Raw genomic sequence first — 16,850 nt, 5'->3', positions numbered from 1 at the left:
ACAAGTTGGAAATTGCAAATTCAACAATGAGTGGTTTGTCAAGGAATCAGTGGCTAACTGCAAGCTTTGCAAAGCAATCATTAGCCTGCTATTCAGTGGAGTGCCTGTGTGGTCCCAAGTCTAAGATGAAGGGGCTCTTTTCCTAGTTTAAAATTGTAAACATTTAACATTGGCCGTGCTGTCAATGAAGCTTGATTTGTGCCGCGCTCAAAACAACTTAACTCGGTACTGCAACATCTGACTTGAGTGAGTTCAAGACAACTGGGAACTCGGGGGAAAAACAAGCTACGACTGAGAAAATAGGTTTTAAACTTTCATCCAACTCGGAATTGTAAATTGGGAACTCGGGCCTCTTTCTACAGCTACGACCTGAAGATCACTGACGTCGTCATGATTCCTTTTTTTTCTTTGAGTTGCCAGTTGTCTTGAAAGCACCATAAATCCAGAGAACGCCAGAGTTTGATGACAAAATATGCCCACGATGGACTGCTGCGCCACCTTCCTGTTCAAGTGAGCACAGCACAACAAGGTGAGTCCAAAAATGTGTTGTATGCTGCTGCATAAATTATGTAATATGTGTGTAATATGTATAGGCTACATGTGTATACTGTAGCTAAGAAAGTAATACTAAGTGTATGTTGTGTAGTAAGATGTTAGTAGCCCATGTGCCTCACCTTTGTAATTTGGTCTATTTTCACCTCTTAATTTTGCCTAATGTTCTGACTTGGTGGTTCACATGTAGCCTATAACCTGTTTTTGAGAAATGTAATAATTGAATATTGTAAGAATTTTAATTGTCTGCAGATATGCCCCTTTATTTATCCTACGGTTCTGACTTGACGTACAGGGAGAACACTGTAAGAACGGCCCATGTTCTGAATTTTGTCGCTGTGCATTTCAAAAAGTGGTGAACAAATAGTTATATTGACTACTTACGTCCTAGCTCGCTCATTAATGTCTTAATCGAAATTACGGTTTGCCTCCAATCCGCTTGTCGTCCCCTTATGCCATAGTTTGTACATATCAATTGTCAGTAGAAACCACATTTGTTAACTTCTACTTGGTACTCATCCCGGATCCGGGAGCACCCTCATCAGTAATAAAGCTGACTAGCATAGCCTAGCATAGCGCCACAAGTAAATACTAGCATCTAAATATCATGAAATCACAAGTCCAAGACACCAGATGAAAGATACACATCTTGTGAATCCAGCCATCATGTACGATTTTTTAAATGTTTTACAGGGAAAACACTATGTATTTCTATTAGCTAACCACGATAGCAAAAGACCCAACCGCATGTTTTCACAATTTTTTTACTGCATAGGTAGCTATCACAAATTCGACCAAATAAAGATATAAATAGTCACTGACCAAGAAGAAACTTCATCAGATGACAGTCTGATAACATATTTATTGTATAGCATATGTTTTGTTCGAAAAATGTGCATATTTCAGGTATAAATCATAGTTTTACATTGCAGCCACCATCACAAGTCTCACCAAAGCAGCTAGAATAACTACAGAGACCAACGTGAAATACCTAAATACTCATCATAAAACATTTATGAAAAAATACACGGTGTACAGCAAATGAAAGACCAACATCTTGTGAATCCAGCCAATATTTCAGATTTTTTAAGTGTTTTACAGCGAAAACACAATATAGCATTATATTAGCTTACTACAATAGCCTACCACACAACCGCATTCATTCAAGGCACGTTAGCGATAGCGAATAAACCAGCAAAAGATATTAATTTTTTCACTAACCTTCTCAAACTTCATCAGATGACAGTCCTATAACATCATATTACACAATACATATATGGTTTGTTCGAAAATTTGCATATTTAGCAGTACAATTCGTGGTTGAACAATGTGAATACTAGCCAAACTGCACAAAATAATCTGGATATATTTCTGACACTCACATCATCTAATCAAATAACTAATCATATACTTTACTAAAAAAATACAGGTTGGACATTAAATTAAAGATACACTAGTTCTTAATGCAACCGCTGTGTTAGATTTTAAAAAATAACCTTAGTACGACATACAGCTTTCGTTATAGCGAGACAGCGCCCGAAATCTGGGCGGAATATAGTCTAAACATTTTCGACAGAAATACGAAATAATATCATAAATGGTTCCTACTATTTGATGAGCTTCCATCAGAATCTTGTACAAGGTGTCCTTTTTCCAGAATAATCGTTGTTCGGTTGTAGAATGTCGTCTTCATCTGTCGATTTAGCTAACAAAGCTGGCCATGCGGCACGGAAGTGTCCGACTCACAATAACGCATAACAAAGAAAATACCGAAAATCGCAATATATTGATATAAACTGATATAACTCGGTTTAAAATAACTATCTTATGATGTTTTTAACACATATATCAAATAAAATCAGAGCCGGATATATCTAACTTCTAAAACGAAAGCTTTTCAGAACGCAATGCACAGGTCCCTCTCGCGTCAAGCCAAACGGTGAAAAGACCAGACCCACCGTTCCAAGAGCTCTTGTTCGGCCTCAGATCTAGCTAGACACCCCATTCAAACTCTCACTGCCTACTGACATCTAGTGGAAGGCGTATGCAGTGCATGTAGACCCATAGATTCCATGGAAATTAATAAACTGACCCTGGAACAGAGCCCTCGATTTCAGATTTCTCACTTCCTGATTGGAAGTTTGCTGCAAAATGAGTTCTGTTTTACTCACAGATATAATTCAAACGGTTTTAGAAACTAGAGAGTGTTTTCTATCCAATAGTAATAATAATATGCATATTGTACGAGCAAGAATTGAGTACGAGGCAGTTTAATTTGGGAACGATTTTTTACAAAGTGGAAATAGCGCCCCCCTATTGAGAAAAGGTTTTAAAGCAAGTCAGCCATGTTTTTTTTTTTTTAAATGAGGCTGAATGAACTGTTTCGTTGCCAGACCAGGCTCCGCTGATAGCCAGGTGTAGCAGTGGTAAGTTGTTTGGACTATGCTTTTCGGTCAGCTTTATGTAACAGTTTGTGGGCACCCTTTCTCACCGTTATAGTGCAATGAATGTATTGTTTAGTAATGTGTAATGTGTTGTGTAGTGGCTTTGCTGACATGCTTCCCACTTTTTTATTTAATCTTAATTTAACAGTTAAAAAGAAATTCTTATTTACAATGACGGCCAAACCCGGACGATGCTTGGCCAATTGTGCGCTTCCCTATGGCACTCCCAATCACGATCGGATGTGATTTAGCCTGGATTCGAACCACGGACTGTAGTGATGCCTCTTGCACTGAGATGCAGTGCTTTAGACCCCTGCGCCACTCGGGAGCCTTTAAAAGGTTTGCGCCCAACGTGGGGCAGGAGTCTGACGACACTAGTGTGGAGCCCATGTAACGGATGTGAAATGGCTAGCTAGTTAGCGGGTACGCGCTAATCGCGTTTCAATCAGTTACGTCACTTGCTCTGAAACCTAGAAGTAGTGTTGCCCCTTGCTCCGTGGCTTTTGTGGAGCGATGGGTAACGACGCTTCGTGGGTGTCAGTTGTTGATGTGTGCAGAGGGTCCCTGGTTCGCGCCTGAGGTCGGGGCGAGGGGACGTACTAAAGTTATACTGTTACATTGATGCTGTTGACCCGGATCACTGGTTGCTGCGGAAAAGGAGGAGGTTGAAAGGGGGGTGAGTGTAACGGATGTGAAATGGCTAGCTAGTTAGCGGGTACGCGCTACTAGCGTTTCAATCAGTTACGTCACTTGCTCTGAAACCTAGAAGTAGTGTTGCCCCTTGCTCTGCAAGGGCCGCGGCTTTTGTGGAGCGATGGGTAACGATGCTTCGTGGGTGACTAGCTAGTTAGCGTCCGAGGTCGCGGCGAGGGGACGTACTAAAGTTATACTGTTACACCCAGCCAACAGAGATTTGAGAAATGTGTTGGTACTCTTCTCCAGATCTGTGCCTCGCCACAAACCTGTCTCGAAGCTCGACGGACAATTTCTTCGATCTCATTGCTCGGTTTTTGCTCTGACATGCCCTGTCAACTGTGGGACCTTATATATACAGGTGTGTTCCTTTTCCAAACATGTCCAATCATTTGAATTTACCGCATGTGGACTCCAGTCAAGTTGTAGAAACATGTCAAGGATGATCAATGGAAACAGGATGCACTTGAGCTCAATTAGGAGTCTCAGAGCAAAGGGTCTGAATACTTACCAAATAAGGTATAAATTTGCTAAATTTCTAAAAACCTGTTTTCGGTTTATCATTATGGGGTATTGTGTTTATATTGACGAGGGAAAAAATGCCTTGCTTATGCTGAACTGCAGAACCGAAAATGCCCTCTGAGCACAGTGGAAAGCATGCTTATAGACTGGAAGCCTGCCCCCTTGATCCGAGGAGGGTGTAATTGCAGACCGCAATTAGGGGCGTTTCATGATATCAAGTTCACACCAATTGATGCTCCCCATTTGGTCCGTGGCCGTTTCTTTTGCGTTGGAACAACACTTGTTGACAAATGTAGCATTGCAGCTAAACTTAACCCTTTTCCTAAACTTAATCTTAGTCTCCTAACCGCCACGTTAGTTATCCAAACCTGCATGGTAAACAAATCCCTAACCCTCACCCTTTTCCTAACCTTAACCTCAGACTCCTAACCTGCCAAGCTAATTCACCTAACTGCCACTTTAATTATCCTAACCTGTTATGTATGCTATGTGCCTACTTCAATAAAAAATACATTCCATCAGTTTCATAACACCGGATCTGACCAATGGCATTTATCAATTTTTCTTATATCAGGGAACATCCACATCAAGAAACGGTACAGTAGTTCTCCTACTTGGAGGCGAGGGGAATAGTTGAAAGAGTGATTGGTGCTGAGGAAGCTATGGCAGTGGATGCCCCGCAGCCTGTTGAGATTCCTGACGTCGTTCACCAGTTGAAGGATACCGATTGTAAAGATTAATTGTATTTGTGGCTGAAAGGTTTTTGGGAGTTCAGGAATTAACATTGGAAGCATTGCAGGCAGTGGTGGAAAAATACCCAATTGTCATACTTGAGTAAAAGTAAAGATACTTGAGTCCTTTCCTATCAAGGTAAAAGTGAAAGCCACCCAGTAAAATACTACTTGAGTAAAAGTGTAAAAGTATTTTGTTTCGACATATACATAAGTATCAAAAGTAAATGTAATTGCTAAAATATACTTACGTATCAAAAGTAAATGTATAAATAATGTAATAAATAAAACCCTACTCCTCAGTGTGGCTTCAGAGTGTGGCTCTGAACGCTCCGAGAGCGATACGAACTGACAATCTGACAACGCTCTGAATTTACGTACGCCCAAGCGCACTCTGCCACTCCAGATTGAATTTGTGTTTAGTGAGTCCGACAGATCAGATGCAGTAGGGATGTGTGAATTGAACAATTTTCCTATATATATCATACAATGTAGTTTGAATAGGACTGTGACTGAAGATGTTCCTCCCTACGAGGCCCATGAGAATGTGTAGGGATGTGAATTGAATAGGACTGTGACTGAAGGAGTGGGAAGTTTTTTTTAATCTATTTTTGTATTTTGTTTTGATGTTGTTCCCCCTTCCCTTTTCCTCATTGGAAGTGTATATTTTTCTACAGTTTACTAACCGTACAGTAGGTGGCGGCAGACACGTTATATTTGTGTAAATGTCAGTGTACCAGAGAAGAAGATGACGCTGTTGTACTGTCGTAGAGTGGAACAGGAAGTTCCGGGTAGAAAACGACAGAACTGTGTTATGTCGATAGTGGTTGTGTCCGTTTCAACTGTATTATTGTAGGTATTGTTAGCTATAATATTGTTATAATGCCTTCATTATTAAAGCAGACGTGGTTGTAACACTTTGCTGCACCCCACAGATGAACCAGTTCTGCCTGTGCCAGATACTAACCTTACTCCCACACACACACAGAGAGAGATGGCTGACACAAACCATTTATGAGCACTGATAAGGCAGGGGGGCGCTCTGACCTCAGGCGCCAGTTGCTGGTGTCTGCTTCAACATCTTGTCAATACAAGAGACAACCCAGACCGGCATGGCACTCAACGAGCATGCGCATGCATATACACACACACACACAAACCCCTGTTTCAGGCGGGAGTTCCAAGGACAAAGAACACTACTGAGAACCAATGGAACATTGATATCAGCCTGTAGGGGACCGCCCTCCACTCACAGCGACCAGTCAGGAGAGCAGAACTACTAGAATCTAACTACGTCATTTCACTGTATAAAATGTATTGTAGAAAATGAGTCGGGGCTCCTCCTGCTAGCTCCCTCTGAGCTAAATGGACGAGCCCGTGCACGTGTTGTCAGATATCTTTGCAACTTATTAAACTGCCTTAAATATCATACCTTATCCACCTGGTCTAGCGTCTCAACTTGGTCTCTCTCTTCTAGTAAATATCATCAATCTTTAACATGGTAGCAGAGGACGGTTTTCTAAGAACCTGAATTCGGTCCATAGGAGGATGATGAGAAGAGAGAGAGAAGTTGGAGACAAATCCAGAGAGACGGGTGACCTGAAAAGGAGCTGCCGGGGATTCATCTCACCTCAGGAATCTGATCTAAAAGTCGACTAAACAAAAGGTAAGCAGAGCCGGTTAAATAAAAAAATCTGCATATTGTATTATAGAGATAACCAAATTTAAGATCAGTGACTGAGTGTGAGTATGAATTTCCGTTAAATTTATTATATAAGTTGCATACTAAGGCATTGATGCAAAGATATTTGTCATATAGTCTAAGAATGAAAAGAGATGAAATGAGAAATGAGAAATGATTGACCACCGTAGAAGCGGGCCTAGTTGCTAGAACTAGAAGGATCCTGCACGGTTGAAGTGTCTGTTCAAGTTGTATCAGTGTCCGGGACTAGAAGTTAGTGTAAGTTGACGATGTAAGTTGTTGGCAACCTCGTACACGCCTCGGACACCCTTCTAGGTAGCATCGGAATTAAACTGAGCTTGATCATTCGGGAGCTCGTGCTGAATTGGCAAATCCGGGTAAGGTTAATAACTATTTTTTAACTGGTCGCCGCTCGGTACCTAAGTCCAAGCCTGAGCTTTAATGTGGTGAGGACTTAATCCTCTTGGCCATGTTTTAAATTCTTGTGACAGGTATAACTATGTAATTATGTTTTGTTTGTAGTAAACGTTTGGGTTAAGGGGATTTACATGTTCCCAGAGACAAGGTATCTTAAAGGGGCACACTCATATATGGAATATTCTGAGTTTTATTTTCTGAGTTTTAATTAGACAAGGAAATTTTTAATTTTTAAAGATAAGGGGTTCTTTAATAGGTCTAGACATGGTATGGAACACGAATGTAAGGGGGTGTTGTAACCTTTGACCTGCATCATGGCTGTCTCTTGAAGTCTGATCAGCTTCGGGGGAGGGCCATGTAGATAATGCATTTGTGGTCATTTGGTATACTGGTTTTGAGGTAAATTAATATGTAAGGACTCTAGAAATTGCCACCATAGACATGTTTTTCTAAAAATCCATGAGTTTAGATGAAGCCAAACAGTGAGACATTTAGTTAAAATTTGGAAACAAAACAGTTGTTACAGACAGATAAGGGAAAGGGCAGACAGACAGGCCCTCCCTACACTGCTGAGACCTTGAAGGTTTGAGAGCAGAGAGGGGAGTTTCGGAAGGGGCGCCAGGACATGGATAACAGAATGGGTAGATAACAGTTACTGAATGGAGACATGAAAGGGGCGCTCCTACAATGATAATGTAGAACATAAGAATATTTTACTATTCTTACCTAAGTCATTATTTAGAATAGGTAAGGTTGTTACCTGGCTAGAGCCAGGTATCAAGAGGGGGATGGGTACATTGTGGTCTAGGATAGGATGGGGCCTATTGGATAATAAACTAATTATTTAAAAAATAATAATAATAATTAAAAAATAAATAATAATAATAATTAAAAAATAAATAATAATAATAATTATAGCTAACAAATAGGTATAGAAGTTAAATATACAATCAGATAAAACAAATGAGAAACTGGTGGTTAACCGAACCTGTATGTCCAGGATTTTATGCGTTACAGATGAATTAAAGGAGAAGGTGATTCACTTGACCTGGGGGCATATCGCACTTGGAGGGTGAGACACACTGGCACTGCCGAATGATCACAGAGTTAAGGAGAAGAACTGTTGCTAATAAAGCTCAGGGGTCAACTCCTTAATGAAGAATTCCCTGACCCCGACCTGTCATCACTGTGAACGTTCATATAAGTGAAAGTGTTGCTTGATCTCTGGCTGATGATGTGTTCTCTGGGAGAGGATGGGGTTTTTCAGGACTGCTTGTGGTCCTGAGCTGTCTGATTAGGATACGATGGGGATGTTACCATCACAGTACTGCCAGAACAACCACCAGTTCCAACGGACCAGGGATTCAGCCGGCCTCCTCCACCACTTCAAGACCAACTCCCACACCACCACCTAAGCTCTCCAATCTGGTACAGGTAATAAATGTAAAAGACATCTCAGATAGTGACCAATTGGGGACTTAAACTGAATATGAGGAAAGGGAGAATATGTGGTTGGCCTACAAAACAATAAATAGAAAGGACTGTGTCGTATGTGGACATGCCAGACCTATTCTGGCTGCTCACCCATTTGCCCTAAGTAATGGGGAAGGTTGGATGTGTACATTGGAAAGTTTAAGCCAAATTCAACCCTGTGTAAAACTCTGAGTCTTGTGTTCCCAGAAGTCCCTCCCCAGAAGGTACCGTGGGGAGTTAAGGCATATGGGGGATATTACAGCTGTATCACTGGTACAGGTAGGGGTATAGACTATGTGAGGCTCCCTACTACTGCCTGCATCACTAATGTCACTATTAACTAGAGGTGTTGCTGATGTATGGTGGATGTGTGGACCTGCCAGGCAGTTGACCCCCATTTTGAAAGGAAATTGTCGTTGCACATGTGTTTTGGCCAGTCTGATAACACCATTGCCTATTATTGAGGTTACAGCTAATCAACTTCTGGGAGCTGCACATGACACAGAAGCTCGGAACCAACCCAGGAGACGGCAGAGCCGAGACGCTACTTGGTCCGAGGGTACAGATAACATCCACACCAACCTCTTGGGGGTCCTAATAGGGGTCCCCCCACGAATTCCAGGCATTAAACAGAAATGATGGTCTGTGGCATCTGATGCCCACCATTCTTGGTCCAGCTATTGTTGATACTAAACAAAATGCCTGGATCAATTATATCTACTATAATCAACAATGATTTGTCAACTACACCCACACTGCACTTAGGGGGATGGCTGAACAATTGGATGCCACCTCTCGAACTGCTAGACAGAATAGGCTAGCACTAGACATGATACTGGCCAACCAGGGAGGTGTATGTAAAATGATTGGAGAACAGTATTGCAAGTTTGTCCCTAACAATACTAGTCCGGGTGGGAGCATTTAAAAAAAAAACTCTGAGTGGGTTGGTAAGGTTATCGGTGGAGATGGAGGGTCTTGCAGGTGTGGAGGAGAGTGGACTGTTCCCCTGGCTGGGTGGTTGGTTTGGTAAGTACACTACAATGATGAATACTGGATTTCGGTGTCCCTAGTTGTTGTTTTTCTTATGCTCATGTGCTGTGCTGCCTGTATCATACCTTGTTTGAAGAAGTCTGTTACAGATGTGGCAAGGACCTCTGGTATGATGCCGTTGCTTGATGCTCCAGTTGGAGAGGCTGATACGGAATCAAGCTTTCGCAGGAGAGTGGGCCTGACAGAGGAGGACCCTTGGTTTGCTGCAATTGATGTTGTCGAATGAATAAAAAGTGATGTTTGTCCTCCCTGTTGTGAAGGTTTGAAGTTCCCGGGTGGCGACGAGCCCACCTGGTACAGGTTGTATAGAGGGATGGACCTGAGGGTTTAACATTCATTTTCTCGTTTTTTGGTTAATAATGTGGGATTTTGGACTCAACAAGGCTTCGAGGCGGTCCATGGCCAATTGGCCGCTACATCCCTGATGGCATTTCAGAATAGAATCGCAGTAGATATGTTGTTGGCTGAGCGCGGAGGTGTTTGTGCCATGTTTGGGGAGCAATGTTGTACTTTCATTCCCAAAAATACAGCGAATGATGGAAGTCTTACCGCCGCCCTAGAGGGTCTTCGCACGCTTAATGGGAAGATGAAACAGCACTCCGGAGTGGACACTACTATGTGGGATTCTTGGATGGATGCTTTTGGCAATTATAAAATGCTTGTTTCCTCTATCCTTGTCTCAATTTCTGTTTTTGCCGCGATACTTGTGCTTTGTGGTTGCTGTTGCATTCCATGTGCTCGCACTCTGATACCCTATCTGCTATAGACCCAAAGCAGACCGATAGGGGTCAGATGTACCCACTCCTTGCTATTGAGGAAGCTGAGCCTGGGTATCAATTTGATGACTAGTGATGGCTAGAGGATTTACTATTGTCACGTCTCTGGTGAGACGTGAAGAGGGGGAATAAAAAAAATAAAAAAAATTGTTTGCTGACAAATTTTACTGTGGTCACGTCTTTTAAGACGTGAAGAGGGGGATTTGTTAGCTATAATATTGTTATAATGCCTTCATTATTAAAGCAGACGTGGTTGTAACACTTTGCTGCACCCCACAGATGAACCAGTTCTGCCTGTGCCAGATACTAACCTTACTCCCACACACACACAGAGAGAGATGGCTGACACAAACCATTTATGAGCACTGATAAGGCAGGGGGGCGCTCTGACCTCAGGCGCCAGTTGCTGGTGTCTGCTTCAACATCTTGTCAATACAAGAGACAACCCAGACCGGCATGGCACTCAACGAGCATGCGCATGCATATACACACACACACACAAACCCCTGTTTCAGGCGGGAGTTCCAAGGACAAAGAACACTACTGAGAACCAATGGAACATTGATATCAGCCTGAAGGGGACCGCCCTCCACTCACAGCGACCAGTCAGGAGAGCAGAACTACTAGAATCTAACTACGTCATTTCACTGTATAAAATGTATTGTAGAAAATGAGTCGGGGCTCCTCCTGCTAGCTCCCTCTGAGCTAAATGGACGAGCCCGTGCACGTGTTGTCAGATATCTTTGCAACTTATTAAACTGCCTTAAATATCATACCTTATCCACCTGGTCTAGCGTCTCAACTTGGTCTCTCTCTTCTAGTAAATATCATCAATCTTTAACAGTATGTAATAGCACGTTTAAAGTTTCTAATGTCGAACGAATATATAATATGCTAGGTAACAAATGCGTCAAGGTATTTTCACGTTTGGTAAAGTTTTTAATTGTATGTGTTATTTTGGGGTCTAACCGAGTGAGTGAAGAACGTGATTAAAAACGATTTTACAAGTCACTTAGGTAGACTTCGGGTTTGTCTGAGTGTATGTACATAATTTCGTCAAAGTAATTTCATAAAGATTCCACTTATTTGAGTTCGTTTTTACATGTTCTTGGTTTTGTGTAAAATGTTGTTTATGAGCTGGTAAATAGCCTCGTCCGAACCATCCTGATCTCGCGAGTTTACATACACTGTTTCGTAAATGTAGCTCGCGAGATCAGGATGATTCGGACGAGGCTCTTCAATTGGCGGCTTCAACGGTTTCGGTCGTCTTTCTAGGAGTTTGCTCGTGGTGAAATGGCGATACGAGGCTGTGTGATGGAGTGTCAAAATAGAGGGAATCTAACTGAAGTTATCCTTCACCATTTGGAGAGAGAGGCCAACTGCATGGAATGGGGTCGATTAATGCGGATGAATCAGAGCACGTATCAAACTCATTCCATGGAGGACCAAGTGTTTGCGGGTTTTCGCTCCACCCTTAAACTTGATTAATGAATTAAGGTCACTAATTATAAAGGAACTCCGCTCATCTGATTGTCTAGGTTATAATTGAAATGGAGAAAAAAATGTGACCCGCGGAGACTAGGCCCTCAATGGAATGAGTTTGACACCCCTGAAACAATGGAAATGGAGAGAGTTTGAGAAGCAACAGCTGTGCTGGAATGCGATCAATCTGGGCGACATTTCTGATGATACGGAGCGGGAGGATGAGGGCCTAGTATGTGAATGGTCTGTAGTGGAAAGACAGCAAGAACAGAGTAGTAATGTGTCACAGTAAAAAGTTGGGATGGTGTTTGAGGAGACAACAGGGCCTCATTTACACCCTATCTGATTAACCAAGGCCATAAATTAGAATGTGTTCTGAACTAGCCTACCTGGTTAAATAAAGGTGAAATAAAGCATTTAAAATGGTAGATTGTTAATATCGTGTGCTAGTCAGGTTCAGCAAGGGAAGATTCTTCAATTGGAAAATCATAATGGGACGAAGCTCAGAAGCCATGCTAAATTGAAGGGAGTAATCTGAGGTCCCAATATCTATGTCCATGGATGATATTGTTAAAGAACATGTGAAGGAGACAGAGTGGTTGAAGCCTAAAGGTTGATCAGTAGGAAAGAGGGTTAAAGAAGTGAAAGCTTATCAGTGCTGTTGAGGTTTGAGAAGGTTTTGTCTGGAAAAGTACAGAATAGGATTCCTTAGCTTCCATGTCAGAGAATTTGACCCAGCCTCATCAATCAACCAATCAAATGTATTTATAAAGCCCTTCTTACATCAGCTGATGTCACAGTGCTGTACAGAAACCCAGCCTAAAACCCCAAACAGCAAGGTGTAGAAGCACAGTGGCTAGGAAAACCTCTCTAGAAAGGCCAGAACCTAGGAAGAAACCTTGAGAGGAACCAGGCTATGAGGGGTGGCCAGACCTCTTCTGGCTGGAGATTATAACAGAACATGGCCAAGATGTTCAAATGTTCATAGATGACAAGCAGTGTCAAATAATAATAATCACAGTGGTTGTCGAGGGTGCAACAGGTCAGCACCTCAGAAGTAAATGTCAGTTGGCTTTTCATAGCCGATCATTGAGAGTATCTCTACCGCTCCTGCTGTCTCTAGAGAGTTGAAAACAGCACGTCTGGTGAACAGGTCAGGCTTCCATAGTCGCAGGCAGAACAGTTGAAACTGGAGCAGCAACGGAGAATCATCACAGTGTTTTTAAATGCCAAAGAATGGAACATGTAGCTGTTGAGTGAAAATATGTGCCAAGTGGCTGGTCCTGTAGTAAGAGGACCTACTGTCAGACTGATTGAGCTTCCATGGCTGGTCCCGTAGTAAGAGGACCTACTGTCAGACTGATGGAGCTTCGATGGCTGGTCCCGTAGTAAGAGGACCTACTGTCAGACTGATAGAGCTTCCATGGCTGGTCCTGTAGTAAGAGGACCTACTGTCAGACTGATGGTGCTTCCATGGCTGGTCCTGTAGTAAGAGGACCTACTGTCAGACTGATGGAGCTTCCATGGCTGGTCCCGTAGTAAGAGGACCTACTGTCAGAACTGGTCTTTCTACTAGTCCTGACATGGTTTCGAGGGCTGTTCAGAAATCTTGCGCCCATAAATGCGCTGTGACGAAGGATACTTTAATATTGAATAAAATATACTTCATAACTTTCATTGGTAAGGTCATCAACAACTTGGATTGTGTAAAGCAGAAATACCAGGTTGAAAGTTATCTTGTAAACTGCAGCAGAGTTGTTGGGGGTAACGGATGTTACTGTCGGTATGGTTTTTGATAAGCTGGATAACATGGGGGTGGATTGTTTCAGCATGATATAGACCCCAATGTTTGCAAACACAGAAATTGATCTATTGATAAAGTTTATTGGGGGTGTGGGAGGGTTTTTGGGGAAGGGGAGGGTGTGGTAGAAGTTAATAAGGATTTCTTGGTTTATTTTCTTAGTACAGAATTAGACAGACATGGACCTTAAACATTTGTTTGCGGACCGCCATGATACCATAGGAGGTCTGCATCAACGGACTTCAGTGCAGGTAGTGCCTCATCAGAGAGAGAACATTTCAGTTGCTCTACAGTTTTGAAGCTGAATGTAATGATTATCAGTCCTTTACATGTGTACTAATATTCAGACACATTCAGTTGTTTCTATATTTATCTATATTTCAGGGTTTTCACACGGGGCTTCAAGTAAATAAATATTAGTGCTTGAAAAAGTACTTAAGTCCTTGAATTTGACTTGCCACTGTACGATCCCTGATAATTGTTACTATGGTGTGAACGGGAAATACAATTGGTTTTTGTGAGTGAAATAATACAGTGAAAACAAGGTTATTCAGGAGAATGTTTACGTAGGTCTGCCTACAACATACTGAAATCTTGTACTAAATGGCTTTTGAGTCATTTATGCATTCATGTGAATTTAGGAAATCTACTATAGATTAAGTGCATTTATGTTGTGCAATTTAAAATGTGTACTTTGTGTCTAATGTGAATGAATGTTTTGTCAAGGATTAGCTACCTGATCTACTGAAATGAGATAATTGAACAAGAAAAAATAGAAACTATTTTTACAGAATAAAGTGCCAGAACTGTCAAGAAAATAACTTTTGTGTCCGTTTGTCTTTATTACTACAGGCCGACTCAGATTAAGTCTGAGGCCGGTAACATCAACAGTGAGGACAAACCCAGCCTGCCTCTCTCCTTCCACACTGAGTAGAAACCTACAGTCACTGGGTCCTGATTGTGACAGTGGAGCTCATTTTGCACTGCAGGATTCAGAGATGGCATCAGTGAAGCTGGAAGACTGCAGTCAAACACTGGAGCTGAATGTCAACAGTAAAGATGAAGAAGAAGAGGAGGAGAAGATTAGAACAACTGTTAGTCATGGTAAGAGCAGGTTCTCTCTATAAGTTATCTTCATAAATTAGACCTCCATAAGTTATGACCCAGTCTATTGCTAGGTTGAATTCTGTAATTCTGACATCACACATCCCCGAAAACCTCAAGACTTCACAGCGAGGCAAAACTTTGTAAAACTTGTACGCCTGCCTTTGCCCACACATTGTCTCAAGAACGTTGAAAATGTTTAATACCCTCAATCACCAAGTTAGGCATACCTCATTTCAAAATAGGCCATGACATCATCACTGTCAATATTGAATTATAATTCTTTGCGTTTTACCAGTGAAATGACCAGTGAAATGACCAAGCTGTGTCTGCATGCCAATCGTTTGATCTCAATCAATTTCATGGGAATATGCATTTAAATCTTCTCGAATTACTGTTTGGTTAGCAAATTAGAGCAGATGGTGTTAAATTATATAGACTTCCTGTATTTTGTTTTAATCAAAGCACATTCTGTCTAATGGCGCGCTGTTGAGTTTGAGACGATTCAGCAAACCATTCTAAAATCTCGTAAGAAATGAGGTGTTGTTTTTGTTTTAACAGTAATGTTATGCTATAATATTTGGTTATGTGGACTACTAATTAATCAGTAGGTGATCGTCCAAGACATTGATCTACCTTTACTCAACAAACACCATTGTGGCGGCTCATCGCTCTTGCAGCACTACACCCCTGCAGTCTGCTGCACCGAACTAGTGATTGATACTCACCTAGCCTACTCTTTTGTCTCGGGCAACATTTGGTGATGCAGAAACGAGAGAACATGTTTGGCTGATTTTATGGAAATCTGGGAATATTTGGCCAAGGAAACATTTCTGGTTGGTCTCAAGGAATGTCACACAGGGAGACTTTTTAAAACAGGATTGAGTGAAGTAGCAGCTAATGCTCATGGAGAGCCTCACAATTATTATTATTAACCTTTATTTAACTAGGCAAGTCAGTTAAGAACAAATTATTATTTACAATGACGGCCTACACCTGCCAAACACAGACAACACTTGGCCAATTGTGCGCCGCCCTATGGGACTCCCAATCACGGCCGGTTGTGATACAGCCTGGAATCTAACCAGGGTGTCTGTAGTGATGCCTCTAGCACTGAGATGCAGTACCTTAGACCGCTGCGCCATTCAGGAGCTCATACTTTTGATGAAATTCCATTATCTTTCAGTCTAATAGGGCTATATTCTTACTTTTGTAGCTCTTCCCCAGTTTCTTGTATGTTTATTGTACATAAATATTAACACAACATGCAACAATTTCAACGATTTTTCTGAGTTACAGTTCATATAAGGGGCGGCAGGTAGCCTGGTGGTTAGAGCGTTGGGCCAGTAACCGATAGGTTGCTAGATCGAATCCCTGAGCTGACAAGGTAAAAATCTGTCTTTCTGCCCCTGAACAATGCAGTTAACCCACTGTTCCCCGGTAGGCCGTCATTGTAAATAAGATTTTGTTCTTAACTGACTTGCCTAGTTAAATAAACATTCAATGTAATAAAAATATATATAATAAGGACATCAGTGAATTGAAATGAATTAGGCCCTAACCTGTAGATTTTACGTGACTGGGCAGGGGTGCAACCATGTGTGGGCCTTGGAAGGCATACGTCCTTGGCAGCCAGACCCACCCACTGGGGAGCCAGGTCCAGCCAATCAGAATGAGTTTTTACCCACAAAAGGGCTTTATTACAGACATAAATATAATTCTCTGGCAACAGCTCTGGTCGACATTCCTGCAGTCAGCATGCCAATTGCACGCTCCCTCAAAACTTGAGACATCTGTGGCATTGTGTTGTGTAACAAAACTGTACATTTTTAAAGTGTCCTTTTATTGTCCTCAGCACAAGGTGCAGCTGTGTAATGATTATGCTGTCACACCTGTCAGGTGGATGGGTTATCTTGGCGAAGGAGAAATGCTCACTAACAGGGACGTAAACATATTTGTGCACACAATTTGAGAGAAATAGGCTTTTTGTGTGTATTGGAAAGTTTCTGAGATTTTTTATTTCAGCTCATGAAACATGGGACCAACACTTTACATGTTGCGTTTATATTTTTTTCATTGTACAGTCGTGTCCAGAAGTTTTGA

At 41.8% G+C, this 16,850-nt stretch overlaps 1 protein-coding gene across 2 annotated transcripts in view; it reads left to right on the top strand.

The window, feature by feature from the left end:
* Nucleotides 1–5,700: 5,700 nt before the first annotated feature.
* The window catches only part of LOC129842847 (gastrula zinc finger protein XlCGF26.1-like), a 35,150-nt gene continuing 24,000 nt past the window's right edge, over nucleotides 5,701–16,850 (top strand). Inside the window, exons 1-2 of one of the 2 annotated variants that reach the window (XM_055911526.1) lie at nucleotides 5,701–5,798; nucleotides 14,496–14,747. In XM_055911526.1, coding sequence (XP_055767501.1) covers nucleotides 14,642–14,747 — 106 coding nt within the window. In that variant the 5' untranslated portion in view covers nucleotides 5,701–5,798; nucleotides 14,496–14,641. Of the gene's footprint in view, nucleotides 5,799–14,284; nucleotides 14,748–16,850 lie in introns of those variants that run through there. The other variant, XM_055911527.1, reaches the window with a different exon arrangement.

This window comes from Salvelinus fontinalis, unplaced genomic scaffold (genome assembly GCF_029448725.1).
Source record: "Salvelinus fontinalis isolate EN_2023a unplaced genomic scaffold, ASM2944872v1 scaffold_0071, whole genome shotgun sequence".
Lineage (NCBI taxonomy): Eukaryota > Metazoa > Chordata > Actinopteri > Salmoniformes > Salmonidae > Salvelinus > Salvelinus fontinalis.
Note: the sequence above shows the minus strand (reverse complement) of the source record. Positions and strands in the feature narration are given on the sequence as shown.